We start from the raw sequence: 27,364 nt of genomic DNA on the forward strand, positions 1-27,364 counted from the left end.
ATGAAAACAATTATATTAATGTAGAATATCATGATATGTTGATTTATTAAAAATCATATAAATTAGTTATTGATAGTTGAATCATTCTTCATTTAATGAATGATTGATTGTTGTTTTGCTCTTTGTTGCAATATATTTCCATTTAATGTAAGAAATCGATGTCTCTGTTTAAGATTTTTTGCGCGAACGTGTTCTGATGCAACTTCTTTCGTATAGTTTCCAGGAAACCAGCCCTGTTCACCATTTAATAATTTTTCACCATGATACCATCCATCTGACATTTTTTTAAATACGTTTATAACATCCCCTAAAAACAATTTTTTGCGTTACAAATATATATATATATACACCTTTTCATAAAAGATATTATATACCTGGATGTAATGATAATTCGTCTGGTTGATTTGAAGAATAACAATATAAAGCTACTACTTGAGGACAATCCCACACCTCATAAAGTGTTTCTCCCGTTAATCCTCGTTTTGAAGGAAAAACTGCTTCCAACCATCTTTGTCTTTCTGTATCACTTTCGCACGTTAAAATGTATTCGATTTGATGCCCGGAATAATTTTCCAATAGAGTCAAATGCATCGCATTGCGACCAGCAAATGGCGAATCTTCAGAAATTGGTTCTAAAGCGATTAAACTTCTTTTACAAGTATCTATAATGCTATATGCTTCGTCATGAGTACTATGATACAAAAAAAAGAAAAAAAAAACATATGTTATATAAATAATATTATATATTATAAAAAAAAAAATACGATTATATAAAATGCTCATACTTGGACTTATATTTTGCGACTAGAAGAAAGTCTGTGAGCAATAATAAATAAAGAGGTGTTTTATTGAATTTCTTTCCAAATGTGAGTTTATATTCGGTATCAGCTTTCATCGATAATTGTACAACTGGTCCACTTTTAATCAAATGTTTTCCTTTTAATACAATCGGTTTAATTTTTGCGGAATATTCCAATCTTCTATTGGAACAAAATTGTTCATTTAATATACTAATATGTGTAAATAAAAAAAATTATGATAAAACATTTTTGAGATTATACCAATTGTAAATTGTAAACATTACTTTGCTAAATTTTCCATTTCAATCTCTTTTGCCGCGGCACGAGCGCCTTCATTGCATTCAGCAACAACGTAATTTAAACTCGATAAGACTTGTTCCCAATGAGATCTGTCATTATGTTCGACTGGTAATTTAGAAAGAATTGCATCGGCCAATAAAGGAAGTCTAAATGAAATATATATTTTTTTGTATTCATTCGTTATTCCATATATAAAATTTGATCGTTTAAGCAGAATGTATTTTACCTCGTTATTCGTTGCATCGGTAACATTAAAAATGAATGTAAAGACAAGTTTTGACAAGTTGAACGAGCTTCTATTTGTGAAATTGTTTCTAAAAATTTTAAGCCTTTTCGCGTTCTAGAAAAATGAAATCACAATCATAAATTTCGAATTTGAAAGAAAAGCATTTTTCTACTTACTTTAAATCTCTGAGAGTTGTATCAATACCAACTTGATTAGAACAATATGTCACATAAATATCTAAACATCTATCGGCATATTTAAGCAATACATTCGGCAGATCATGCAACATATGATCGTGTCTCCATATAGTTTCCAGTTCAGCTAAAAATTGCTCTGATGCGTGCAACACGCTAGGAATATCGCCGAATATTTTATCTTTTTCAATCGAAGTTAAAATTTCATCGATTGAGGAATCGTCAAGAAACTCGTTTTTCAAAACGCGAAGAGAATTCAAGTAAGATGCTTCCGAAGTGAGAATTTCGAACTTTGCTTCTTGAATCTTCTTTTCCTTGGTAGTTAGTCGTTCTAATAAAAAGTAAAACGTTGTAACGATGGCTGGATTTTTGATAAAATATGAAAAAATGTGTAATTGTTTATAATAATGCAACATATCGTTTACCTAAAAGATCACTATTTAAAACTTGAGGTGTTTGACACCACAACGTTCTATGTCCCGGTTTTGCCAAATCCGTGGTAGATCTGGACGGGATTATACCCTCGACCTATGATTAATCGTTCAATGATTAATAAACTATAATATATAAAGTATCAAAATATTATGTGAATAATTCTGATTCTGTAACAATATTATATATATATATATATATACCTCTTCGTAACCGTCCGAATTGAAATCGGACGCTATTCTAGCTGCATCTGCTGCGTAAAATTGATAGAGAGGTTCCTGATCGGCAAGTATACTATAATGATCTAAAAGAATAATTAAACACTGTGTTTCAAAAGAATTGAAGCAAAAAATAAAAATTAAAAATATTTCTTTGAATTAGAAATTTTAAACATCCTCTTACCCATTTCTTTAGTATTACTGTATATTGGTTCTTTGTTCGAAGTTTTTGCGGAATCATTGTCGGTATTCGCACTGGTATAATCGTTCAAGTAAAAAGTTGAGAAAGGTCCGTTAACGGTTTTTTTGAAATGCCTCGTAAAATTGAAATATCTTCCACCATTTAAATTGGTATGATCGTTAGTGAATTCTTTATTTTCCTCGCAGGAATGATCATCGTCGACCGAAGTTCTTCTCCGCATGCGACCTAAACTTCCTTTAGTAATGCTCCACGTTCTTCGAAGCATTTTTATTCTTCTGCCAAGAGTTCGAGTCAAGCTAACTTCGCGCGGTGGAGGAGGATTTGGTCTCGTAGGTGCTTCCAAATATGACGCGATCATCAATCGATTATTCGAAATATTTTGCCCCGTTTCGACATTATCGTTCCATCGTTCTTTCGTCTCATCGATCGTTTCAGTTTCCGAATCTGTGCAAAATTCATCTGGCTGGAATGAATGGAGACTCTCGTACGTGCTGTCATCAGAAGTATCGTCTGTAAAAAGTTAACAATTAAATCGATGGAAAATAAAATCACATTCCAATCTCTATCTCGCTAATTAATGAAAGAATGGTTTATTGTTTTAATATGATTTTAAAATAAATCATAGAATTTATTTAATCTTTCTTAAGAATTGATTTACATATAAAAATATAGTTAGGTTATAAATATATATATATAATATAAATATATATATTTCTTCTGTGTTAAAAGAAAATAAATAATTATTGATATTGGTTCATCATTGATATTATCTAACGATACGAAGAAAATCGGCTTCAAAAATTATCTTCCTAAATTTGCAAGGACCTTCGTGAACATAGCACGATGCTTCCTGAGTATCCATGTCCTCATTTAAGTCGATGATTCTCATTTGAACAAGACCTTGTGTTCTTTGCGAATTTTGTGGCGTCGTTCGATTCTGGTTTTCTTTCTTCCATTCTTCAATATTATGCGCACAACCAACGAGCAATGCCGATCCCTTACCAAGACTTATAGCCACTAAAAAAATCATCGTTCATCGTTTCACAGTATTATATCTTTATATCTGTGTGTGCGTGTGTATATATCGTTTTGTCCGTCGTGAATGTCATTGTATTTCAATATTTATCCAAGTTCCGAAAATGAACGGGAAAACCAAAGAATTAAAATATCTGAATAAAAACTTGCGAATGATGAATATGTATGCATGAATATAATATAAGTTGAAATATTTAAATCGAATATCTTGAAACAATCGAAATATATGTATAAACGAACATGACACAACGATTTTTCCTTCGTAGCAACAAATGGCGAGAAAAATATATAAATTGAAATGTCTGACGAAGTCTTCAATCATCTTTATTTTAATCATATTTATTTACTTGGATAAATTTCAATTTTTTCAAAATTTTTAATGTAATGTACATGAAGTAAAGTGTCATAGAAAATCATCTTATGTAATTTACCTTGTGTATTCGGACGTCGAAAAGTTTTCAAGGTCTGTTTCATTTCCACGACATGTCGACTCGTTACAAACGAGTCTCGCATAAACACACCATTCAACGGAATATGAAATTCGTATCGAAGGCAATTAAATCGGGTAAATTTTATTTCTCGCTACGATACGATATAATGCGATGCGATGCGACGCAACGCAACGAGTGTCTCGGCCGTGACTGACACTGAGAGAGCGCAATACGCGCTTTCACCTCCCGGCAATCTGTACTCGAGTCCGGTTTCCAGACTGAACTCGACGATAAAATATTTTCACGCATCTCGTATCATCGCCTACATTCTTTATCTCTATACAATTACGTCGTTGGAAATAGAGAGGAATCGTCCTTGGTAGTAACAACATGCCCGTGAAAATGATCGGGAACCGTGGGTGTAATGTTCTTTTTTTTTCCTTCTCAATTTCTCTTTTCATTTTTTTAGAAAAAATAAATATTCAACGAAAATATGGCGAAATTTTTAAGTAACGAAGATTTCGCTGGCAAAAGAAAATTTAGAAATATAATCTACGAGTGATAGATTATAGCCTCTTCCTTGATCGTGAAATGTGTGTGACGTGATGGGTAACTTTTACTTGGGACAGTTCATTATGTGATTGTTTCGACGATATCATTGTACAATGAACTGCACAAGTTGTTCTATAATGTTCCAACAAGTACAAATCTCACATTTTTCATTTTTTTTCCCTTTAATCTCAAGCTAAATCCGATCATGCATAGATCAAAAAAAAAAAAAAAACTCAAGATCGATAATAAGTATATACGAATTACAATTTCAAAAATTATTTATCGCGATTGTTGTCGATTTTTAAGATATGAATTGTACCGAAACAATTATAATATCTATTTAATTTTTAATCAAAGTTATATTATGTGAACTTTGAAAATTTGCAAAAAAAAAATTTTCTTATATATATAAACAAAACATATGTCTTATATATACATGTCTTATACCATGTTATATCAAAACTTTTATTAAAAATATTTTTTATCGTCCATAATGAGCGTTTGAAAATTGATAAGTAAAAATTTATTTTTATTTTATTTTTTATCATTAATTATATCACTCATATATAAGTTAATAAAAATTCAATATATTAAACAAATGCGATAAAATTTCTCTAGATATATCTTTCGAAAATATCTATAATATATTTTACTTAAAACTATGAAAAAAATTACAAAGATTACACAAAACTTACCATGGAATATAGATTGCGATAAAATTTCCCTAGATATGTCTTTCGAAAATATCTATAATATATTTTACTTAAAACTATGAAAAAAATTATAAAGATTACACAAAACTTACCATGGAATATAGATTCACATGAAACTGGCTTCGATGATGATTTTGAGTTTTTCATCGATACCTTGGATCGTTGTCTTCTCATCATTTGGGACCATTTTTGGCCCGACCTCTTCTTTGGAACTTGTGTCTCTGTACTTTTTCATTAATTGTAAGAAAAAAAAAATGTATACCTTAATTGAATCGTATTCCATTACACTTACGAGAAATAATACTTGTTCATGAGATAAGGTAAACCAATCGTTGAATCTTCCAAATCTTCCCATTCTGATTCTTTATTGTACACATTTTGCCAAGTTGCTCTTAAGATAGCATCCATTGTAGAGCCGGTGTAAAGACTATTGACTCGCTCCTCGCTCGGTAAACCAACGTCATCGTATACATCTTGATCGTTTTCCAACGCGTCGGTATCTTCGTCTACGCTAGAATATTCGTTGATAACAAATTGTTCGTTTTTTTGCTTCGTTTCATCATCACGACTTTCACTCTCATTATCCGCAAATGCGTTTCCTTTATTGCTCGGACTCATAACATCGTCATAGATATCGTTGGAATCTTGGAAAGTAGTTGAAAGTTCATTGATACGATTTTCATCCATTTGCGATACAGATATTCCCACGTCGTCATAATCGTCCTCCTAATTAAAACCAGCAGCAATAAGCCAAGAAAATAATATCAATAAATAATTAACACTAGTATTTGCTAAAATATTTAGCTAATATAAATTGTGTAAAAAAATTTTCCATAGATTATGAATATCTAGATAGATATTCAATAGATATTTTTAGTTTATGAACGATCAAATAAATATCAATTCGAATGTTACGTATAATATATATATTTACGCATTAGATCAATCACCTGATTAATAAGATTCAATGGTCCTACATCATCGTATACCTGACCGGCATTTTCGATTTTATCGATATTTTCATTCAGAGTTGATCGCACATTCTCGAAAAGAAGATTCTTAGTTCGGTCGCTCCATAGAAAACTGGAATTAGCAGGTAAGGCAGTAGACGATTCATGCATTGTTTTCTCCTCGCGTACATTTTCACGATATTCGTTTGTTTTCACCTGTTGGCTTGATTCCAATGTTTTTACTCCGCGTGCTCGCAACTCGGCTAACAATTGGCGTTTAAGATTTGCAACATCAAATGCATCGTATTTTTCTAAAATTTGAAAAGCTTTTCATTATAAGAAACGAAATAAGAGAATAGAAAAGAAAAAACATACGAGTAGATTCTCCCTTTGTTTTAGTAACAATCGACGCGTGTTCCATTTGACTTTCAGATACTGAATTCTCGTAGGTTGTTGCAACGAGGAGAGGTAACGTGGCACACTTTTGTTCATGTGTAATTACAACTTGTTCTAAACTATACCTGATCGTGTTTTCATTCGAAACCAAACTTGGATTTGTGGCGGATGCGACATGGACAAAATTTGTCGGTGAAGATATTTCTAAATATTTCAATTCCTCTCGAGAAAGACTTCGCGATCTATATTTACAGTTCGAATTTATCCCATTCTTTGAGTCTATAGATAAGTTTCTCAAAGAAGTAAACGATCCTCTATCCAGTTTACTTTTTCCTTTTTGTCTTCTTTTCGGCCTCTTTACGATATATTCTGGTACGAGATGCAACACATTTTTCGCAAAATGTTTCTTTTTTCTACCATAATTTGAAAAATCATTACTAAGCGATCTCTTTTCTAATTTTCCATCAAAAAACGATTCCACTAATGATTTTCCAATAGATGATCTTGCGTTCGACGAACAATTCTTACTCGCTAAGTCGTTGGTAGATTTCGACTTAACAAATAAATTTTTTGCGTATACGATATCTTCCTTGTTCTCAAAAGTTTCATCACTTTCGTTCTGACATATATCCGCAGAAAATACCGATTCTATTTTCTCATAATCGTTCGATAGAGATTCATTCTTTTCGTTTCTAGAATTCAAGGAATGATTGGAATTATGTTCGATGTTTGATGAGTAACTTTCCTTAGAAATGTTGCTCTCGAAAAGGTTGGTATCAATTTCTCTTGCCGTTTCTCTTATCAAAGTAGTATCGATTTCACTGTTACTGGTATCGTCTTTCTGCAAACAGATGATATATCTTTTTTTCGATGTTTTTCCTCGTCGAGAAAATTTTCTTGCGAGTCTGATTTGAACGATGATAATAATCAATAAATATTTGGCGTTCTACTTTGACGACACTTGCTTGAAAGAAACCTTGTGTCGACCTTTGAACGAAACGTTTTACACGATTTATTAGTTATTACATACGTATTCTTGCACGGTATAGTTAGGACATTTATAACGGTCTTGCGGATACGGTTTCAAGGAATGCGATAGAAATCATAGGGTATAACTGTTTCAAAAGCGCAACTGTCCCGTCGCTCGTCAGTACAAGTCATGTTCTCTACACGTGTTACATACTCAGTTTCCAACAAAGAAATTGAAAAGTGTTCGAATCATAGATATGCATATATATATATATATATATGCGAATGGAAAAAAATATTCTGTGAAATAGTTTTGAATCTGCCAGGGATCACGAATGATGTTGGAATTCTTATAAATTTTGTTCGAAGATGGTAACGAAACCACTCCTTTGTATTAACATCGTTGGATTTTCTCGTGATTGGACTTTCTCATCATCATCACAAAAGATTCCAACTAACTCGCGTTTTTTAAACACTCGTCATAATTAATCGAATATAATCGACTGATCAATTGTGAAATTATAATTTTGTTCAACTGAAAGATATTGTCGAGATGCGAAAATTCTTCATTATTTATCAAAAAAATAATTAATACATACCTTGAAGCTAGATCGTTTGACAGTAATTTTGACATTGATTTTTTCCTTTTCTTTCAACTCGTTCAATTCCTCAATCGTAACATTTTCATCGCCGACGGGTAACAATTGCAGTGGTAATGTCGCTCTTTTTAGAGCCAGACTATCGAGAGTCGCGTAAATCATTTTTTCCGAAATTGAAGATGATTTTCCGTTTCCATGAAGGAAACTTCTGTTGGCAATGGGTACAATACTCATATTTTCTTTTAATCTTTTATAGTATTAATTAATATGTCAATTAATTTTCATTAATTCATCGATTACGAAAAAATTGTCATTTTAATATCTTAAAATAGTTTTATATAAAATGATTATCACAAATTGCGTTATTTAAGCATGGATGATTTTTCACATTTTTTTACATTTACAAAGCAGAATTTTCTGCGAAAAATCGTCATTATTTCGATTATTTAGAAAAATGAGAGAAACACTTCCTGTTATCAGATATATATCAGATATATATGAACAATGGAAATTTTTTATCAAATTTAACTATATTTAACATCACTACGATTTAATATACGACATTAATATTTTTTATACGTGTCATGAAAAACGAATCATGAACGAATGTGAACATATCTTTAAAGCTCAATTGAGAAAAAATTGACAGAATTAATAACAACTAAATCTGTTTGCAATTGCTTCGTATGATTTCGAAACACATCACAAACTAGCTTCCGCAATTTGTTCTCCTCCTCGTGAAATATTGCGGTTTACCAAACGAACGATGAACGCAATCGCAATAATCAAAATATTTTTATTCGCCTTCAGTTTCCTTGTTCACGGCGCGTATTTAACTCGTTTTTCGAAACACTTTATGTATTTCACTATAAACACTTTCCGACTTTCCGTGTAATTATTGCGTTTCGATTTTCTTTCCATATCTGTTAATGAACAATCATAAAATATATTCGACAATCGATACAAGCAACTTGATGTTAACAAGGCCACAATTACATTTATAAATATGTTTATCAATATTATTTCATCAAGAATTTATCGGATGAATTGCAAACGTAATGACAGATATATTTAAACACAGATATTAACTAATCTCGTACTTCTTCGTATAACACCATTTCGATCGAACTGATCGTCCATCGAGTGACAAATCATGCATACTCAGTGAATTTTTAAACTCCTTGCTCTGCCTCCGCGCAACTACAATCCCGCGTACACGAGATCGGTCGTTTTCGTCTGGTTTCGTCGCTACTCGTCAACCATTCCCGTATTCCTCGAATTATTCACCCTTTCTACTTTCGTACTTTCATATATGCTGTTTCCGCATATACTTACTACTTTCGCTTCGAGATGCATTGAAAATTTTATTTTACGATAAGAAATACAAGCGATTCGTTAAAAATCATTTCACTTTTTAATATTTCGGAATTTAATTTTAATTTTAATTTTATTTTCAAATACGGTCCTGAGGTGCAGAAATTCTCGTATAAAGTAAAATCAGGGAAAGGTAAAACGATGAAGCAGGTAATCAAGAATTCCTACATTCTTATGTAGCTGAGTGTTGGAAGATGATGTGGCAAGTTGGCCCCATTCTTTCTTGGTGGTTTTTATGGGCTTCATGTCCCATTATTGGATGATGACCACTATAACATTATTTTTTTAAAATAGCTTATAGAAAGAATATCATTAATTTATAAATTCATTATTATAATTTAAAAAAAATATTTAAAATATAAATATTATAATTTAAAAAATAGAAGAAAACGGAAATAATTGGAGAAAAAGCATCTTTAATAAATAAAGATAAAAGTTTATATAAAATGATTTAAAGTTTTTTAGAGAAATAATTTGCATAGATCCATTACCATTAATTACTAAAAATGTTTCTCACTTAAATAATTGTAATTTTATTTATTTAATATATTTTTAATTTGTTAAAAAAGTTGAAAATTTATAAATTAAAAGTATATCCATAATTTAAAAAAAAAATTAATTAAAAATTTATCATTTAAAAAAAACAAAAATTATTATAGAATATGATTAATGATTTTATGTTTTATTTTTTCACTCGATGCTATTCGTGTTTGACTTTGTTATTTATTATTAATATTTCATTATAATAAACATTTCAAGAAAATCTACTCAAATATTGCTTTTTAATTTCCAAAATTAAAATATATAAAATATATAAATGAAGCATTTGAAATATATTTATATGCTTTAAATCATTTTTCATAATTACATTTTATTTTTTTATTTTTTATATCGTAAAAAAAAAATAGAAGATATTTCTATTTGTGTAAACAATAAATTATCATTTAAATATATTCATTTGTAATAAAGATCTTTATAAACAATATTTTTATACGATGTTTATAATGAAATTTAATATAAAATTATGTTCTTTTTTGATTTTGGAAAAGGATACAATGAAATAATAATAGTATATATTAGATTTATTAATATACTCAAAAAAATATAAATAAAATGTTTAATTATTTTTTATATATTTTATATATTTTACTATTTTGGTTGATTATCTATATTATTTTGAAATCTAACCATTATCAACATTAAATATACTTCTAATCATTTCTACATTTCTATTAATCATTTCATACTTCTAATCATTGTGTCATTCATATATATTTCAAATTCGCGCGTTTAGAGACACTGTCAACCAATTTTGTCATTCTAACCATATTTTTTATGATACAACCTATTTTTCGTAGACAAAACTTAAATAATTCGCGCGTTAATCATATTATATTGCATTAAGTGATGTAAATATAAAAAATATAAATTTTACATTTTATACTTTATTTAGAAACTTGACATATGTTGTTTTTATATATTTTATTTACACAAAAATGACCATCTCGGCTTTAGACAAAGATACTGTCAAACTCATAACTACTACTCAAGTTATAACTTCTATATCTACCGCTGCAAAGGAATTAATAGAAAATGCATTGGACGCTGGTGCAAAAAATGTTGAAATTAACTTGGTATTTCATTGTCATTGTCTTTAAACAGCTATCTTACTTTTTAAGTTATTTTATAATTATTTAAAGATTTTATTAAATTTTATACTTTAATATTATACTTTATTTTGACAGATAGATAACGGATGTACCTTAATAGAAGTAAAGGATGATGGTAATGGCATTTCAAAAATAGATACTCCTTATATGGCTTTATCATCTTATACATCAAAACTATGTAGTTTTTCTGATTTAGGTATATAAATTATATCATAAAAGAAAAATTAATATTATAATATACAATAAATATAAATTAATGTTTATAATTATGTAGATTCTTTAGAAACATATGGATTCAGAGGTGAAGCACTACATGCATTGAGTTCAGTATCAGATCTTACAATCATAACAAAAACAGAACAAGATGAAGCAGCTATATCTTATACTATTGATCATTATGGATGTATCTTAAATTCAAAACCATGTCATAGATCTACAGGTATTAAATTAACTTAAAAGTAGTTCATTAATTTAAATTTTTAAAATGAATATCAATTTTTTAGGAACAACTGTACAAGTTAAAGAAATATTTAAACAAATGCCAGTGAGAAGACAAATAATTACAAAAAAAGCAAATCAAGATATTAAAAATTTAGAATTTTTAATAAAATGTTATGGTATATGCAAATTTTTTGTACGAATAAGTTATAAAATAGATAATAAAGTTATATTTGTAAAGCCTAGTACAAATAGCTTTGAAGAATCAATTGCATATATTCTTGGTAGAAAAATAACATGTAATATGGATTGGATAGACATTGCAGATACAGATGTAATTATTAAAAATTTATTTTTCATCATTGTTTCTTATTTAATTCTTTAATTTATTAAAATATATATTTTAGATTAAAATGAAGTTAATGATTCCCTTGAAAACAGTAAAAAATGAGTTTGAAATCTTTCAATCTGATTCTCAATATATTTTTGTGAATAATAGACCTATTAAATATACAGAATTAGAAAAGGTATATTTTTTTCATTTTCATTAATTAAATAATTTAGTTATAATATATTTAAAAATTATTTACAGGTAGTAATTAAAATAATTTTGGAGGCATTTGGACAAGAATTATCTAGAAAAAAACCAATATTTGTTATATACATTTTAATAAATGCAGCAAATATAGATATTAATTTAGATCCAAATAAAAATCGTGTACTTTTTAAAGAACAGGTAATTGTATTTATGAAATTTTCTATTATTTTAGAAAATGTTATGTTTATTATTTAATATTATATATTCTATATTATGTTTATTATATAGAATATTATTATCAATATAATACAAAAATATCTAGAAAATTTTTATGGAATACAAAGAGAAGTACAAGAAGAAAAAAATTGTGATAAATCAATTAATGATTATCAAGATTATTCACAAAAATCACATATTAACAATACTGAAAATGAGGAACCTATATGTAAAAAGCAAAAATTACAAACAGAAACAAAAGAAGAAAAAAATGATATCTCTAATCAAAAGAATATAAATGCTACAGTAAATATAATGAATAACTTGAATTCTGTTGAAAACTCTGAATATACATTACAAACTTCTATAAATAAAGAAAATTATCATGATGAAAAATGTGAGAAAGACATAGATAATTTTAATGTTCAATTGCCTTCTTTAGATTTAAGTGATTCAGATTCAAATGAATCACAAATTTTTACATTAACATATTGCGACAATTCGAAGTTAGTATCTAACTATAGATTAAAATAAATTAAAATTTATTGAAATATTTTCAATATATTTTTCATTTTATATAGTAATGGTAATCTAAAAGAAAATACAGAAAATACTCCACCATTTGAATTAACACCACAATTTGAAACACTCAGTCAATTGCCATTGGTAGATTTAGGTGAAGATTTTATACTAGATGAATGTTCTAATGTGAATACAAATTTAAAAGAGAATACAATGAAAATTGCAAATTCAGAGATATTGCATGAACAGACTAAATTAGATGCAAAAAAATCTGTCACATTAAAAGAATGGAGTAAAGGACACTTGCCTGGTTTAAAGGTAAATTAATAAGAAATTTAATATAAAATTAATCAAAAAAATCATATAAATTATATTAAATTAATTTTGATAGGGAAGTACAGATATAGAATCTTATAATTGTACTAAAACAAATGAATCATCAAATAATGATACACATAAAAATGTATGTGAAGGCTTTCTTAAATTTTCAAAATATATGAAATCAGAAGGTAAATATATCTAACAACTTAATTTATAAAATATAATAATATAAAATATAATAAAATGTAATAAAAAAATATTAAATCTTTATTTTTAATTATAGTAATAAATAAAAATCCTACAATGACGGCTCCACAACTTGCCCATATAATAACTAATCGATGGAAAAAATTGTCACCTGAGGAAAGAGGGTATTATAGAGATTTGGCATGTGATGAGAAATTAATGCACAACAAAGATAAATTAAAAACAAAAGAAAAATGTTTAGTAGATTTAAATAAAAATAAAAATAGACTCTTAAAAGCATTTGAAAAAATGAAAACAATGAATTTAGAAAAAAACAAAAATTTAGTTATGAGAACTACTGTATCTTGGCATGTAGATTTAAAAACAGTTACTGAAAAATTCTTGAATAAGTAAGTTAATTGATTATTATTATAAATCTATTATATCATTATTATTTGACATTTATTGTAAGCATTGTAGTTCTTCATATGGAAATACCAATCTTGTTGTTGGATTTTTACATTCAAATTTATGGGTTATTCATAAATCTGCACATATTTGGATTTTAGATGCTAGAATCCTTAAGAAAAAATTACATATATCTGACACAGATGTAAATGAGGTAAATTTACAATAAGACCAAAATCAATTGTTATTTTCTTTAAAATCATTTACTTTTTTATATATTTCTTTTATTATAGGATAATGCTGAGAATATAGAACAACTTCTACAACAATGGTTTTTAACAAAAGATGATTTATCATTATTACATCCTATTCATTCATTATAACTAATTAAAAATAATTTTTTAGTTTATAATATTATAACTGTTCTTCAAATAATTTTATTTAAAATAAATGATATATAAATAAATTTTTTATGAATTTAAAAAATTAAATTTCAAAATTAATTATCAATGTTTTTTAATGTTTCTCTCAAATTTAATTTATTAAATATATACATTAAGTGTTATATATATTCTATAAATAATAATATTGTGTATTAATACAAATAAACAGTTAAGCTATAACAGTGATTACTTTATTTTAAAATTCAAATTTTGAGTTAAGTGATAGGAACATAAAATAAAAATAAAAATTATAAAAGAAATTCTGATTGGTTAATATATAGGAACTTTGACAAATCAAAATGTATGAAAATATACAGTTTGACAGTTTCCATTATAATTAACCGTTATTTTCAATAAAAATAAAATTTTTTAATTAAGAGAAAATCTTATTACAAATGATTATTATCTGATATATATGATTTTTTAAAACGTCTTCAGTGCTATTATTTTAGTTATAAATAGAATTTTATTTTATAGAGAATTTACTTTTAATTTTATTACTATGTATATGAACAACAAAACGTTAATATGTCACTTTGATATATTTAGAGGAAATATATTAAACACGTATGTCACATATAAAAATATATTTCTTTATTTGATATAATTGATAATCTATAAATTACAATATAATTGCAACATTGATAATCCATAAAAGTGATAGTCTTAATAAGCTTTGATTGGAGAGATGGTTGAAGATTGCTGATTTCAATCTATATATATTTGAAGTTTGTGGTTGGTTGTTGGCTGCCATCTTGGACCTCGATCGTTTGAGAAGCCGGCCGCCCGCAAAAATCTTCGAGTTTCACGCGTTCGCGCGGCCTCACGTATTCCTTAAGTAGGTTGCGTGGTTTTACGACGAATTTAGAGATCTATTGCGGTCAATTTAATCAAGATTCGGGTCCGGAATGCATTAGGTAAGTCTAAAATAAGTTAACATTAATTTCCTGATTGCGATGGCGTGTGATTTATCTCGTACATGTGTGTTCGTGTCTTGTGCTTGTACGTGTTCTAATCCCTATTGCGATAGTAGATTAATTTTTGCCTAGTCTTTTTCTATTTAATGAAAATTCAATTTTCTTTATGCAAATTATATTTACTTATATAAAAATTCTTTTGCTAAATCATAACTTCAAACTGTACAAATGTATTCTGTGAACTCACAATCAATAGACATCTAAGGAATATGCAGTTCATTCCTTATAATCGGTGAACACGTTTTCAACTTTAGTTTCTTATTTTAAAAATTATTTTTTTCTTTCATTATACTGCTTGTAAATTTGTAATTATTCTTATTGAAGTTGTTTTGATTCTTCTAACCATATAAATGACTGTTTTTTCTGATTACATTCAATTAAATGTCATAGATATTTTCAATAAACATTGTATAGATAGTTTATAAAGGAATTTGGTTAAATCTTTCTCCATTTATATATATAAAAAATTAATGTTGCTAATAAAAGTAATTAAGTATTTGTACTTTCTTTATTATATTGTTTTAATTATGTTGTATTATTGATATTTTAATTGATAATTTTGAATTTATTTACTACAATGAATGTAATATATATGTATATATATATTTAAATATCAGAATTTATTTCTATATATTATTATGCATCATTATATATATTTAAATTGAAAATATTTTAAAATCAAATAAATGTTATATATTTAATATTAAGTTTAATTTAATATTATTTTAATTAATTATAATTATATATGAAAATTATAAATAATTACAAATATATATAAAAATGCAATAATTGTTTAAATTTTAATATAGTTATTATTAATATTTAATTTTATAATTCGTATGTGAACATAAAAATTTTAGAAAATTTAAGATTATTAAACATTAGAATATTATAATTATAATTGTTATATTAAAATATGTTTAATTATTGTAATTTTATTTTAATATAATTTTTTTAAATACTCAGGTATATATTTATCCTCGCGCATTTGTAACTGGGTGAGTGGAGGAAATAAATTAACTAGCTTTTGTAATTTTTCAATAGACAGTGAAAGAATAGCACTCCACAAAACAAATAGTAGTAGTGATATATCAGAAAAAATGGCACTACCTAGTAGAGCGCGAGTTTACACCGATGTGAATTCACACAAGTCTAGAGATTATTGGGACTATGAATCCTATGTTGTTGATTGGGGGTAAGTGTATAATAAAAGTTTATCTGTCTATATATATATATATATGCATCTACAAATGTATATATGCATGCATTCATTTATACATATTTTTCTTATTTATTTTAATTATAATAAATTATTTGTTATATAGACAACAAGATGATTATCAACTAGTGAGAAAATTAGGCAGAGGAAAATATAGTGAAGTATTTGAAGCTATTAATATTACAAATAATGAAAAGTGTGTTGTAAAAATTTTAAAGGTAAAAAATACAGATTATGTTTTAATAATAATTTTATTAAAATTAATAAGAAATATTAATTTTTATATGATTTTAATGTTTAGCCTGTAAAAAAGAAGAAAATAAAAAGGGAGATTAAAATCTTAGAAAATCTAAAAGGAGGGACCAACATAATTACACTCCAAGCTGTTGTTAAAGATCCTGTATCAAGGACACCGGCACTGATATTTGAACATGTGAACAACACAGATTTCAAGCAATTATACCAGACGCTAACAGACTACGACATAAGATACTACCTCTACGAATTATTAAAAGTGCGTGTATTGTTAAGTGCAATGGAACCAAGTATCAGTCCAATGTGAAATCTTCGAGATTATTAATTTGATAGATGTAGGTGCATATCATAGGTTCAAGGAAGAGTTCGAAAATATTTCATTTATACAAATTCATTATTTTCTCTTTATTATCATTCTTTGTCATAATTAGTAATAGTATTCTTAGATCAAAATATTTGATTGATGATTTATTCTATTGAAATTATCTTACTTTCATTATTTATTTCTTTAAATGCTATAGAAAAATTAGATTTTTAAATTATTTATATACAGCAACCATGAATTATTTTCTTTTTTTTTCTGTTTTTCTTTTCTTTCTCTTTTCTTTTCTTTTTTTTGGGGGGGGGGGTAATATTCTTTATTTTCATGATTGGATATAATAAAATTTAGTAATTTTAAAGATTTAATATTTTGCATAAAAATTTTTAAAAGTGAATATAATAAAGGAAAATATGATGTAATATTTTTCTGTAAAAATGAAGGAATCGTTCTTGTTTATTTGTCAAAAGTATATAAAAAGTATCCTTAGTTTCAGAAATTTTTAAAATTTTCGGACTCATGAATATTTAAGTAAGTAATGTGTCGATAGTGTTCGATCCATTTTACATCTATGGCTAAATAACATGTTAAAAAAGCATTAATGATATATAAGACGCAATTGTTTTTTTTTTGTTTAGGCATTAGATTATTGCCATAGTATGGGAATAATGCATAGGGACGTTAAACCGCACAACGTTATGATAGATCATGAAAATCGAAAGTTACGGTTAATCGATTGGGGTCTAGCAGAATTTTACCATCCTGGTCAAGAATATAATGTACGAGTAGCCTCGCGTTATTTTAAAGGTCCAGAACTACTTGTAGATTATCAGGTTTGTATTGATCATATCATAAATTTAATATAAATTAATTTTATTATATACTGGTTAATAATTTTAATATATAGTTTTAATTATAAATGTTGTTTCTTTTCCTACCGCAGATGTATGATTATTCATTAGATATGTGGTCTCTTGGATGTATGCTTGCAAGTATGATATTCAGGAAAGAACCGTTTTTTCATGGACACGATAATTACGACCAATTAGTGAGAATTGCAAAAGTTCTTGGAACTGAAGAACTATTTGAATATCTTGAAAAATATCATATTGAATTGGATCCTCGCTTCAATGATATTTTAGGCCGACATTCACGTAAACGCTGGGAACGTTTTATGCATTCAGAGAATCAACATTTGGTATCGCACGAAAGTCTTGATTTTCTTGATAAACTTTTGCGTTATGATCATTATGAAAGACTCACCGCACGTGAAGCTATGGAACATCCCTATTTTTGTAAGTACTATAATGTAATCAAATTTTGCACTAAGTTCTTACAAAATAACAATAATAAACTGATGAGAAATGATTATTTTATTTTAATATTGTTTTTTTCATTCATCTTAGATCCAATAGTAAAAGATCAGGGTCGATTGAACATGGTATCATCGTCACCTACTCCCATAACAGGTTCGTTGCCTGTAGGTGAGTAACGGCCCAGGTAATGTCACCACCTCAATTTCCAATTTATAATTATTTAACCATATCATTCACGTATTGTTGAATCGACCATGAGAATGCCGTGAATATATAATTTCGCATCTTCGAATAAGATGTGTATCGATTGAACATCCATGAAGTTTGTATTGATTCGAATTTACAACTTCTATTTTACGATATTTATAAAAAAACAAAGAATGAGAAAAATGCCGGAAATATGAACATGTGTTTGTATTATATTGTACGAATACGTAGTTCTGTTGGCACTCAATTGAATGCATGAAATCAATTGTTGACATCGTCCGGCATTGTAAAATTTAACTAATTCGCAATGATAGATAAACACTGTTTTTGTAAAGTGTTCAAACGTTGAGCGTGGAAACACATTTATGTTGAAATAAATCATTAATATTAAGTATCCATCGGAAACTTTTCCCATTGCGAATTAGTTAAAGTAAAAAATTGTGTTACGCTTTACGCAAGGTCATTCCAGTCATCTAAATAATGAGACCAAGATTTTCTCCGTTGTGGCCGGAATATAAACATCTATTAATTTTTCTTTAATCTGAAGTTTCTCAGATGTATGGAATGACTAATGCGACTTATAGTCATATTATAAAGAAAACATACGAAATAGAATAATGTCGACTGTTAAAAATATGATTACGATCTTCTTTTAAGTAATATGTATTTTATTTTTCACGATACATTGTACTTTAGAATTTTCAAATTTTCTCGACTATTTTTTTATCTTCTTTTTCGTCTTTTTAACAAGAAGATCGTTTCAAATGGTCATAATGTGACTAAAAATGCAACTAAACAAATGTTTGATTTAAAATATTTAAACGATTCAAGTCTATATGTCGTTTAGTATCGATTAATATATAATTAGAATAAAATGTATAAAATGCTGACTTTTCTTATATTGTTATATCGAGTATCAGTTATAGCAATGCCTCGCCGATTATCAAGGATGATGTATTTTTTCCTCGAGGAAGAAGTCGCACGTACTATTAATAACACTTGAAAGAAAATGTTTGATTCCTCCTTATTAAATGGTGAATATTATAAAAATTAATTTACTTAAATGCGAACCTGATTAGTGCAATAGCTTCAAAAATTTTCAATTCATTTAAATGAAATAATCGTTTACTGGGTAATGTTTGATAATAATAAATACAATGTGCAATTAAAACCTTATGATTTAAAGAGTATACCAAATATATTACTTCCAAAATTTATTAATTATTATGGTAACAGATATTTAATCTTTTTTTTATAAATAATTATTGGTATTAGACGACAACTGGACTTGAATTGCTTAGTCATTTTAAAACAGACATTTTTTTAGTCAGTATGCGTATTTGTAAGGAGCGTGCGAAGAATCAAACATTTTCATTTAGGTATCGATACTTCGCGCGAGGGGCTTAATCCCATCCCTAAGCGTGACTGTGAGCAGCGTACCGGTTCGTGGAATAAACCGACTGAAAAATATGGTGGGACAAGTTGGAAATGGGACTCAGAAAACGATGAAGTATTCATCACATCCATTACATCCTTAACATACAATTTTCAACTTTTGATTATTTATGTACGAAAAGTTGAATCTTCCATTCCACCTAAATTTGCAAATTTAAGAAGAAGAAAAATACATTATGTGATGGTGGACCACTCCTTACATAAATGGCAATTATATTTTGACGTGGTGTATAAAATTCTACATTTTAGACATTCCTTGATTTTCATCGTGGGTATTACTTAAAGGAATTCAGGTTTGATATATTGGAAATAAACTCTATGCGATAAAATTTTAAATGGCATAAGAAGTATAAATGATACGTTTCAAAGTATTTTTGTTACATTGCAAATCATTTAGAAACAAAAGAAAGTTTACAACATTAAAATTAAGTCTATGAAGTACGTGCTCTGTCCATATTGGCCGGTGTGCATGTGCTGTTAATAATTGTATGTTTCTTTTCTGTGTTTTTATAATCTGTCATTTCTATTGTGTTCCTTTGACGCTGCTACTAATGTCACGATCGCGGGAAATCTGTAAATGCATAAAGACGCGATTAGATCATGTTATGTCACTTGGAAGATCGTCCGTTATTACATGAGACATTATAATGAAAATGATGCAAAACAAACCATGTGTATTTGCATTCATAAAGCGCGTACTACACACACATACACATAGCACATATGTGCTTACACTTAACATGTACCTTAGGCCGCTCGGTTTAGTACTTTTAACGATGATAAAAATGTTCGTTTATATCTGATACAATGATAGTTGAATAAAATGTTTGTTATAGCCAAGTACTCTTTGTGCTCTGTGAATACCTATATATCCAGTAATAAATGTTACCAAGCTACTGGTAAAAGGCATCATTGATCAAATGCTTTTAAACCATCATTTTTAAGGTCACGCTTAAAATTTTAGCTCTTGTTATTTTCATATTTCTATAATAATTTTTAAATTATATCAAAGAACATTATAGAGTCTTAATTCAATTTTCATTGACCAAAGTGAGAATTCACAGGCACCTTAAAACACTTGGCGCCAGCAGAAGCCTATGTACATGAATTAAACACACGCTGATAAAGGAAGAAAAAAAAAACATTTGTATTGCTGTACCTTGTACATCTGATATGCTGGTCAAAAACTTAATATCGATAACAACCATTAAATCAATCAATTTATTTCATATACAGCATTACCAATGTGTTTCTTATAAATTGAATATATAATTATTTATATATGACCGTAAGTCAGTTTATTGTGTACATTGGAAAAATTTACTTCGAGAGAAAGAGGGGGAGAGAGAGAGAGAGAGCAAGCGAACGAGCGAGAGAGAGAATGGAAGAGAGACGTACTTTTAAAGAATGTATAGGAAGAGCACACTCCACTTGTAAACCATGTCCTTTCGTATTATTTCGAAAGAATTCATCAGTTCCTATACGCATAAAGTACGGTCAATTCAGTATATATATATATATATGTATATATATATATATATATATACATATATATATATACATATACATACATACATATATACATATATATATATATATGTATATATATATATATATATACATATATATATACATATACATACATACATATATACATATATACATATATGGAACACGCGCGCACGCGCGTGTTACACATACGAACTACACATTTACAAACTTACATACACACACTCATCATATATATGTAGAGTATTTTAAATGCGTACCCTATCAAGCGGAGTGTGAATTTAAATTCAAAGAGTGGGGTATGCTTTCGAATATTATCGGCTAAAAGAGAAATGTTTGCTTCTTATTCTGATTATTGCGCCGTTTTTGCCATATTATTACATATTTAAAGCATTTATATGTATATATATATGTATATTTTATTTTTCAATAATGTATAAAAGATATATATACATATATACATAACACAGATAAGTGATAATAAACGAAAGAGTACGTAGATGTATAACAAAGATAATGCACTATAAATGTTAAAGATGTAAAAAGGAAATACTTTATGTACCAGTAAAGTATAAATACATTTTATTTATTTCGTTTTTTATAATCGTGGTATTGCTTGAACACGATTTACAAATATCTATTTTCAAGTCTTTTACATGGCAAGAACGGCGTATACATAATTGTTTATCTAAATTTGATAACCCTTCCTGTTCGTACGTTAAGTTTATGATAATCTAGTTTAGTTTTATAGAAAAAAAAAAAAGAAATATTGAATAACTCCTATTTAAATCTGCAAATGAACTTAAACAAAAAAAAAAAAAAAAAAAAAAAGAAAGAAAGAAAAAATTAAAATAATGAATTGTCACTAATGTAATTAATATATTATGCTAAATTTGAACGTTGATATTTTTATCTCGCAATCATAATTTAACACTATTTTGACAAGAAAATGTATTGTTAAAAGAAAATCATTAGAAAAAGTCGTTCTATTATTATCATATATCATAGATCATATATCATAGGTCAGTTAAAAAATTTTTCCCTATTTTGTTAAAGAACGGCTATATTCTGAGAAAAAAAGTGCACCAATTTTTCAATATATATACACCAAATGTACATTGAACTTTTATATTCATTCAACAATACCAAAGTGATAAAGTGAAATTGTTTATATACTTCCTCGTTTTCTGTTTCTCTCTCGATTCTAAATTTTTTTTTCTTTTTTTTCTTTTTTCTAATAAATACGGGATATTGGGAAATAGACTATTTTAACACAATTGAGGTATGACAATAAAATTAGCCAAAGTGCACGGAATTAATTTGACTTAATGTCGTCGAATAATGAAAACATGACGAAAATAAGAAATCCATCCTGTATTACATGATCACATGTTTTTAATGTTTTTGCAATATTTACTCTTAAAATTAGTAATACGATGGCTAAATAAAAGATAACAAAAAATTACAAAAAATTTTTTTTCTGCGGGTACAAAATACTTGTGCATATATGAAGTGTAACAACAATATATATAATTTATAATACGAAATGCTGTAATACTAAACAATGCTGTATAGAATTAATTGAAAAAGAAACAAATACAATTTTGTTTGTATTAAAAAAAAAAAAAAATAAACCTTATAATTATTGAGTTTTTCAGTGAAAGACTCTATTTTATGCTAATTTTCTATTTTTTATATATAATTATCATATAATAAATTTTATTCTCAATCATTGTAATTAAAGATTTTAATGAAAAAATATAGTATATAAAAGTCCATTTTTATAAACATGAAATAAGTAAAGAAGAAGATATACAAAATCCGTATTTATTTACCTATATCAATTTTCTGAAATTGAAGATTTTATATTTTTTGAACTTCTCAATTTATATTTTAATTATTTTACTTAAAAAAAAAGAAAGAAAAAAAGTATAATTTATAAAAAATTTTATATTTTATATATATATTTTATGATAATTATGCTCTTTTTAAGGTTATTCAAATAAGAAGTTATGTTTCTAATTTTGAAATTATTTTAAAATTTCAATGAATATGTAAGTATATCGATCATAAGTATATATTATTATTTTGCAAATTAATAATTTATTTTAAATAAATATGTAAGTTTATATGTTATGTACAAAATAATTCATCTATCACGATACATGAAAATACTTACTATTACTTAGAAAAGATTGGCGTGTGCATCATAACTGTAGTATCATACCTTACGTATTCTTTTAAAAATTATTTTTTAATCTCAATAATGGATGAAATTGATGGATTGCGACAAAAAATTAAAGAACTCGAAAACAAATTGCTTAAAGAACAACATAAAAATATGTTTACAACAAGAGAAAAAATAGAACATATGTCAAGTGAAGTGAATGATTCAAATCCATACAGGTAATTTGTGTTTATATAAGATTTTTTTATATTATCAAATATTTTACAAAAATATATAAATATTTAATATAATTTTATACATTTTTACAATTATTCTTTAATACAACTAAACTTAAAATATAAAATTTTAATATTATTTTTGTTCTTTCATTAGTCGTTTGATGGCATTAAAACGTATGGGTATAGTGAATAATTATGAAAGTATAAAAGAATTAACAATTGCTATAGTTGGAATAGGTGGAATTGGTAGTGTAACTGCAGAAATGCTAACAAGATGTGGAATTGGCAAGGTAATAATATTATATAAATTTATGAAAGATTTTTCAGTTCTTTATAAATAACAAATAATATAAATTTTAGTTGATTCTTTTTGATTATGATAAAGTAGAAATGGCAAATATGAATAGACTTTTCTTTCAACCCTATCAAGCTGGTCAAAATAAAGTAGAAGCAGCATCAATGACATTACAATATATTAATCCAGATGTAGAAATTGAAACTCATAATTACAATATTACTACAATGGATCATTTTGAAGACTTCATGAATGTTATAAGGTTACATAAAAATATTTTTTGAATAATTATAATTAGAAATATTTGATTCACATAAATTTTTATTTTTAGCACAGCAAGTTTAAATAAGGGTCCAGTAGATTTAGTTCTAAGTTGTGTAGACAATTTTGAAGCACGGATGGCAATTAATACTGCTTGCAATGAACTTAATCAAAAATGGTTTGAAAGCGGAGTTTCTGAAAATGCAGTTTCTGGGCATATCCAATTTATTGTTCCTGGAGAAACAGCATGTTTTGCGGTGAATAAATATTACAATTAAAATATGAATAATAACTTAGAAATTAGATAGCAAATATTTTATTTCTAGTGTGCTCCTCCATTGGTAGTAGCAGAAAATATAGATGAAAAAACATTAAAACGAGATGGCGTTTGTGCAGCATCTTTACCAACAACAATGGGAATTGTTGCAGGTTTTTTAGTTCAAAATGCACTTAAGTACCTTTTAAACTTTGGTGATGTTTCTTATTATTTAGGTTATAATGCTATGCAAGATTTTTTTCCTAAAATGATATTAAAACCAAATCCAAATTGCGAAGATAGTTATTGTAGAAAACATCAAGAAGAATATAGATTAAGACCAAAACCAGAACATAAGATAAAAGAGGTAGTTGAAGATACGCCTTTACACGAAGATAACGAATGGGGTGCGTGATATTATATATATATATATCAGTGTAAAATTACTAAACTAAAATCTTATGTCATTGTAGGAATTTCTCTTATCGATGAACGAGATCAACAAGTAGACGAAAATAAATATTTAACGTCAGTATATGTAAAAGAAACAAACTATGGTTCTGATTCAATTGATTCGCAAATCAATCAAATTTCGTCCGAATCTAATATTAGCTTAGAAGAACTAATGGCACAAATGAAATCTATTTAATTTTTGTTCATTTACAATAACATTCATAATGTTATTTATGCATTCCATTTATATTTTTCATATTATTAGATAAAAAATAATATGTTAAAAAAAAATAAATAAAAGATAAGTGAATATTTAATATATATCACAATATTATGTACATACACATGTACATTGTAGATATACATAAGTATGAAATATTGAATAAAAGAAATTTATTACAGTTAAATGTCGAAACGTTCAAAACAAAGATTTTGGCCTTCTTCCTCATAATCTTCTCTTGTTACTAGAAGATTTGAAAATATTGAATCTTTGGAAAGTGTTTTTCCACCCTGCCATGCATATGTGACTGGGCTAGAAATAAAGATAATAATAAATTATATATACATTGAACTTATTAATTATATTGATTTTAAATTATATTGAAATTTTTTTATTACTTTTCGGGTAAGTGCACATTTATCGTGTATTCTGCAGGTGCTAAACTTCTAACTTCTTTATAAATTCTTTCCTGGAATCCAGGAAATTTTGCATTACCTCCAGTAATAATAATATTGGATAAAAGGTGTGGCCATGTTTCTTCATCACAAGCTTTTAAACAATCCATAATTGCTTCTGGAATACCCATTTGACGAATACCGACATCCGACGGAAAAAATAAAATTTCTGGTATAGCAAATCTCTCATTGCTTAATCGTAGAGTTTGTTGTTCATTAGGAGGTTCTGGATTTTTTAGGAAACCACGTCTTAATGTTGTATAATCCGGTAGAACATAATCTTTGATTATAGGATTGTTTTCTATTTTATTTTTGGCAATGTCCATATCTTTAAAAAATTCTTGAGAAACAAAACAGGAATCCTCTTTCACTTGATTTATTACGTAAGTTTCATCCATAACATGAAGTTGACGATAAGATATAATTTCTTTAAGATGATTTGTAAGAAGTTTTCCACCCACATCAATACGTCTAATACCTTCTTTAATTTTAGTATCATTTACATATGGTACTATATGAGTAAAACTATAACCACTATCAACTACGATGCAACATTTTGTATTAGGATTTTCTGTCTTATACTGATAACAAGAAAGTGTACAGCTATTAATTCTTAAAAGACTTTGACATTCGTATTCTTCAAAAAATATTTCCATCATGGCTTCTTGAACAGTAGAAAAATTAAATAAAGGTTCAGTTACAATTACAGAAAGTTGATTCAAGTTCACCAAACAGCATTCTTTGGAGAATATATAATCCCATACAGTTTTTTGAACATCCCAATTAACAAGATATCCTTTTTGAAATGGTAAAATATAAAAAAGTCCAGATGCATCTCGACATTCTTCGATTTGACTTCCTACGAAAGGTCTTCGACGTTCACTTTTCGCTTTCATTATGCAATTTGGAACTAATCTAAAAATTAAATTGTTTTTATTCTCATTTTCTTTCATTTCATTTCAATCATAAACAATTATTTAATTACTTGACATTATCAGAAGCTAACCCAACTTTTGCAGTATAGGCACCGTTATCAAGAACAAAAGTAGAATTGCTCATTTTAACAAATAATGAAACAATAAATAAAAAATTGATTGTTTTATTTATTATTTAAATTTAATTGATCGTTATTTCAAAATATAGATGAAAATAAATTTCATTTACACAACACGTAATACAAAATACTTCATTTTTAAATCACAGAGGATAAAATTCAATGAATTTTATGTTATGCTTACTAGAACTCAATCATTTTAACATTATTCTTAACATTACAAATTCAACTTAAGATAATCAATTAGTAATAAGTAGAATTGAAATTAAATTTCAATATAAAATCTTAAAAAAAAATAGATACTCTATAAAGTTTTATAAATTGAATCGATACATTTTATTGGGATTTTTAATCTATAATACATTAAGAAAAAAAGATAATAAATTATAATTGTAATAATTGTAATAAAATTAAACAGATATCAGGAATTGTTTTTTGAGCGTATAAATTTTAAAGAGCGAATAAACAACGAGAGAAATTAGTAAAATAGAATAAAAATTTCTGAATCAACGCCATCTCTTAGCACCGCAGATTAAATATAAATATAGAAGAAAAATAAAAATAGAACAAGAAT

The 27,364-nt window shown here is 27.1% G+C and overlaps 6 protein-coding genes and 2 long non-coding RNA genes across 19 annotated transcripts; 3 read left to right on the top strand and 5 right to left on the bottom strand.

The window, feature by feature from the left end:
• Positions 1 to 15: 15 nt before the first annotated feature.
• Positions 16 to 9,281, bottom strand: Exn (Ephexin). Of its 3 annotated transcripts, none has more exons than XR_015291335.1 (15): positions 9,118 to 9,281; positions 8,018 to 8,225; positions 6,429 to 7,290; positions 6,054 to 6,364; positions 5,396 to 5,829; positions 5,196 to 5,329; positions 2,355 to 2,882; positions 2,156 to 2,256; positions 1,946 to 2,048; positions 1,503 to 1,851; positions 1,327 to 1,440; positions 1,062 to 1,246; positions 786 to 980; positions 375 to 691; positions 16 to 307 (listed from the first exon to the last, which is right to left on the bottom strand). XR_015291335.1 is itself a non-coding variant. In XM_086905326.1 (15 exons), the coding sequence occupies exons 1-15, from the start codon at positions 9,174 to 9,176 to the stop codon at positions 93 to 95; spliced, it is 4,092 nt and encodes a 1,363-aa protein (XP_086761452.1). In that variant the 5' UTR covers positions 9,177 to 9,260; the 3' UTR covers positions 16 to 92. The 3 variants fall into 3 exon arrangements, 2 of the variants coding, with proteins under 2 accessions (XP_086761452.1, XP_086761453.1); XM_086905326.1 differs by having other exon boundaries at positions 1,085 to 1,246; positions 9,118 to 9,260; XM_086905327.1 differs by lacking the exon at positions 9,118 to 9,281 and having other exon boundaries at positions 1,085 to 1,246; positions 8,018 to 8,735.
• LOC147657977 (uncharacterized) lies at positions 2,962 to 4,135 on the bottom strand. The gene is made up of 2 exons (XM_086905338.1): positions 3,839 to 4,135; positions 2,962 to 3,389 (listed from the first exon to the last, which is right to left on the bottom strand). The coding sequence occupies exons 1-2, from the start codon at positions 3,918 to 3,920 to the stop codon at positions 3,139 to 3,141; spliced, it is 333 nt and encodes a 110-aa protein (XP_086761464.1). The 5' UTR covers positions 3,921 to 4,135; the 3' UTR covers positions 2,962 to 3,138.
• An 80-nt stretch (positions 9,282 to 9,361) lies between the features above and the next one.
• Positions 9,362 to 10,972, bottom strand: LOC147657978 (uncharacterized). Its single transcript, XR_015291341.1, has 2 exons — positions 10,827 to 10,972; positions 9,362 to 9,660 (listed from the first exon to the last, which is right to left on the bottom strand). It is a non-coding gene; the product is annotated as an uncharacterized LOC147657978 (long non-coding RNA).
• On the top strand, positions 10,665 to 14,313 carry LOC100867362 (uncharacterized). 3 transcript variants are annotated; one of them, XM_012485925.3, is made up of 12 exons: positions 10,665 to 11,025; positions 11,137 to 11,257; positions 11,336 to 11,500; positions 11,565 to 11,833; positions 11,907 to 12,026; positions 12,092 to 12,235; positions 12,326 to 12,759; positions 12,835 to 13,093; positions 13,167 to 13,284; positions 13,380 to 13,692; positions 13,763 to 13,904; positions 13,984 to 14,313. In XM_012485925.3, exons 1-12 carry the CDS (start codon positions 10,888 to 10,890, stop codon positions 14,071 to 14,073), a joined length of 2,313 nt encoding a protein of 770 aa, XP_012341379.1. In that variant the 5' UTR covers positions 10,665 to 10,887; the 3' UTR covers positions 14,074 to 14,313. The 3 variants fall into 3 exon arrangements, 2 of the variants coding, with proteins under 2 accessions (XP_012341379.1, XP_086761456.1); XR_015291336.1 differs by having other exon boundaries at positions 10,676 to 11,025; positions 13,755 to 13,904; XM_086905330.1 differs by having other exon boundaries at positions 10,908 to 11,025; positions 11,141 to 11,257.
• Positions 14,314 to 14,862: 549 nt separating this feature from the next.
• Positions 14,863 to 20,721, top strand: CkIIalpha (casein kinase II subunit alpha). Of its 4 annotated transcripts, none has more exons than XM_012485914.2 (8): positions 14,863 to 15,050; positions 16,077 to 16,305; positions 16,436 to 16,547; positions 16,631 to 16,843; positions 17,542 to 17,736; positions 17,847 to 18,198; positions 18,310 to 18,403; positions 19,806 to 20,721. In XM_012485914.2, exons 2-7 carry the CDS (start codon positions 16,211 to 16,213, stop codon positions 18,393 to 18,395), a joined length of 1,053 nt encoding a protein of 350 aa, XP_012341368.1. In that variant the 5' UTR covers positions 14,863 to 15,050; positions 16,077 to 16,210; the 3' UTR covers positions 18,396 to 18,403; positions 19,806 to 20,721. The 4 variants fall into 4 exon arrangements, with proteins under 4 accessions (XP_012341368.1, XP_012341366.2, XP_086761460.1 ...); XM_012485912.2 differs by having other exon boundaries at positions 18,310 to 18,387; XM_086905334.1 differs by having other exon boundaries at positions 16,155 to 16,305.
• On the bottom strand, positions 20,211 to 23,792 carry LOC147657979 (uncharacterized). The gene is made up of 3 exons (XR_015291338.1): positions 23,570 to 23,792; positions 21,280 to 21,359; positions 20,211 to 20,452 (listed from the first exon to the last, which is right to left on the bottom strand). It is a non-coding gene; the product is annotated as an uncharacterized LOC147657979 (long non-coding RNA).
• Uba5 (Ubiquitin-like activating enzyme 5) lies at positions 23,564 to 25,468 on the top strand. Of its 2 annotated transcripts, XM_086905337.1 has the most exons (7): positions 23,657 to 23,796; positions 23,951 to 24,086; positions 24,157 to 24,353; positions 24,423 to 24,609; positions 24,679 to 24,781; positions 24,845 to 25,015; positions 25,082 to 25,468. In XM_086905337.1, exons 1-7 carry the CDS (start codon positions 23,657 to 23,659, stop codon positions 25,255 to 25,257), a joined length of 1,110 nt encoding a protein of 369 aa, XP_086761463.1. In that variant the 3' UTR covers positions 25,258 to 25,468. The 2 variants fall into 2 exon arrangements, with proteins under 2 accessions (XP_012341370.2, XP_086761463.1); XM_012485916.3 differs by having other exon boundaries at positions 23,564 to 23,796; positions 24,679 to 25,015.
• Arp6 (Actin-related protein 6) lies at positions 25,357 to 27,330 on the bottom strand. 4 transcript variants are annotated; one of them, XM_003693153.4, is made up of 3 exons: positions 26,722 to 27,330; positions 25,680 to 26,651; positions 25,357 to 25,593 (listed from the first exon to the last, which is right to left on the bottom strand). In XM_003693153.4, exons 1-3 carry the CDS (start codon positions 26,793 to 26,795, stop codon positions 25,464 to 25,466), a joined length of 1,176 nt encoding a protein of 391 aa, XP_003693201.1. In that variant the 5' UTR covers positions 26,796 to 27,330; the 3' UTR covers positions 25,357 to 25,463. The 4 variants fall into 4 exon arrangements, with proteins under 4 accessions (XP_003693201.1, XP_012341369.1, XP_086761462.1 ...); XM_012485915.3 differs by having other exon boundaries at positions 26,743 to 27,298; XM_086905336.1 differs by having other exon boundaries at positions 25,777 to 26,651; positions 26,722 to 27,298.
• Between the last annotated feature and the right edge of the window lie 34 nt (positions 27,331 to 27,364).

Source organism: Apis florea, unplaced genomic scaffold, assembly GCF_048593485.1.
Source record: "Apis florea isolate Af1SG1 unplaced genomic scaffold, ASM4859348v1 contig_2411_pilon, whole genome shotgun sequence".
Classification (NCBI taxonomy): domain Eukaryota; kingdom Metazoa; phylum Arthropoda; class Insecta; order Hymenoptera; family Apidae; genus Apis; species Apis florea.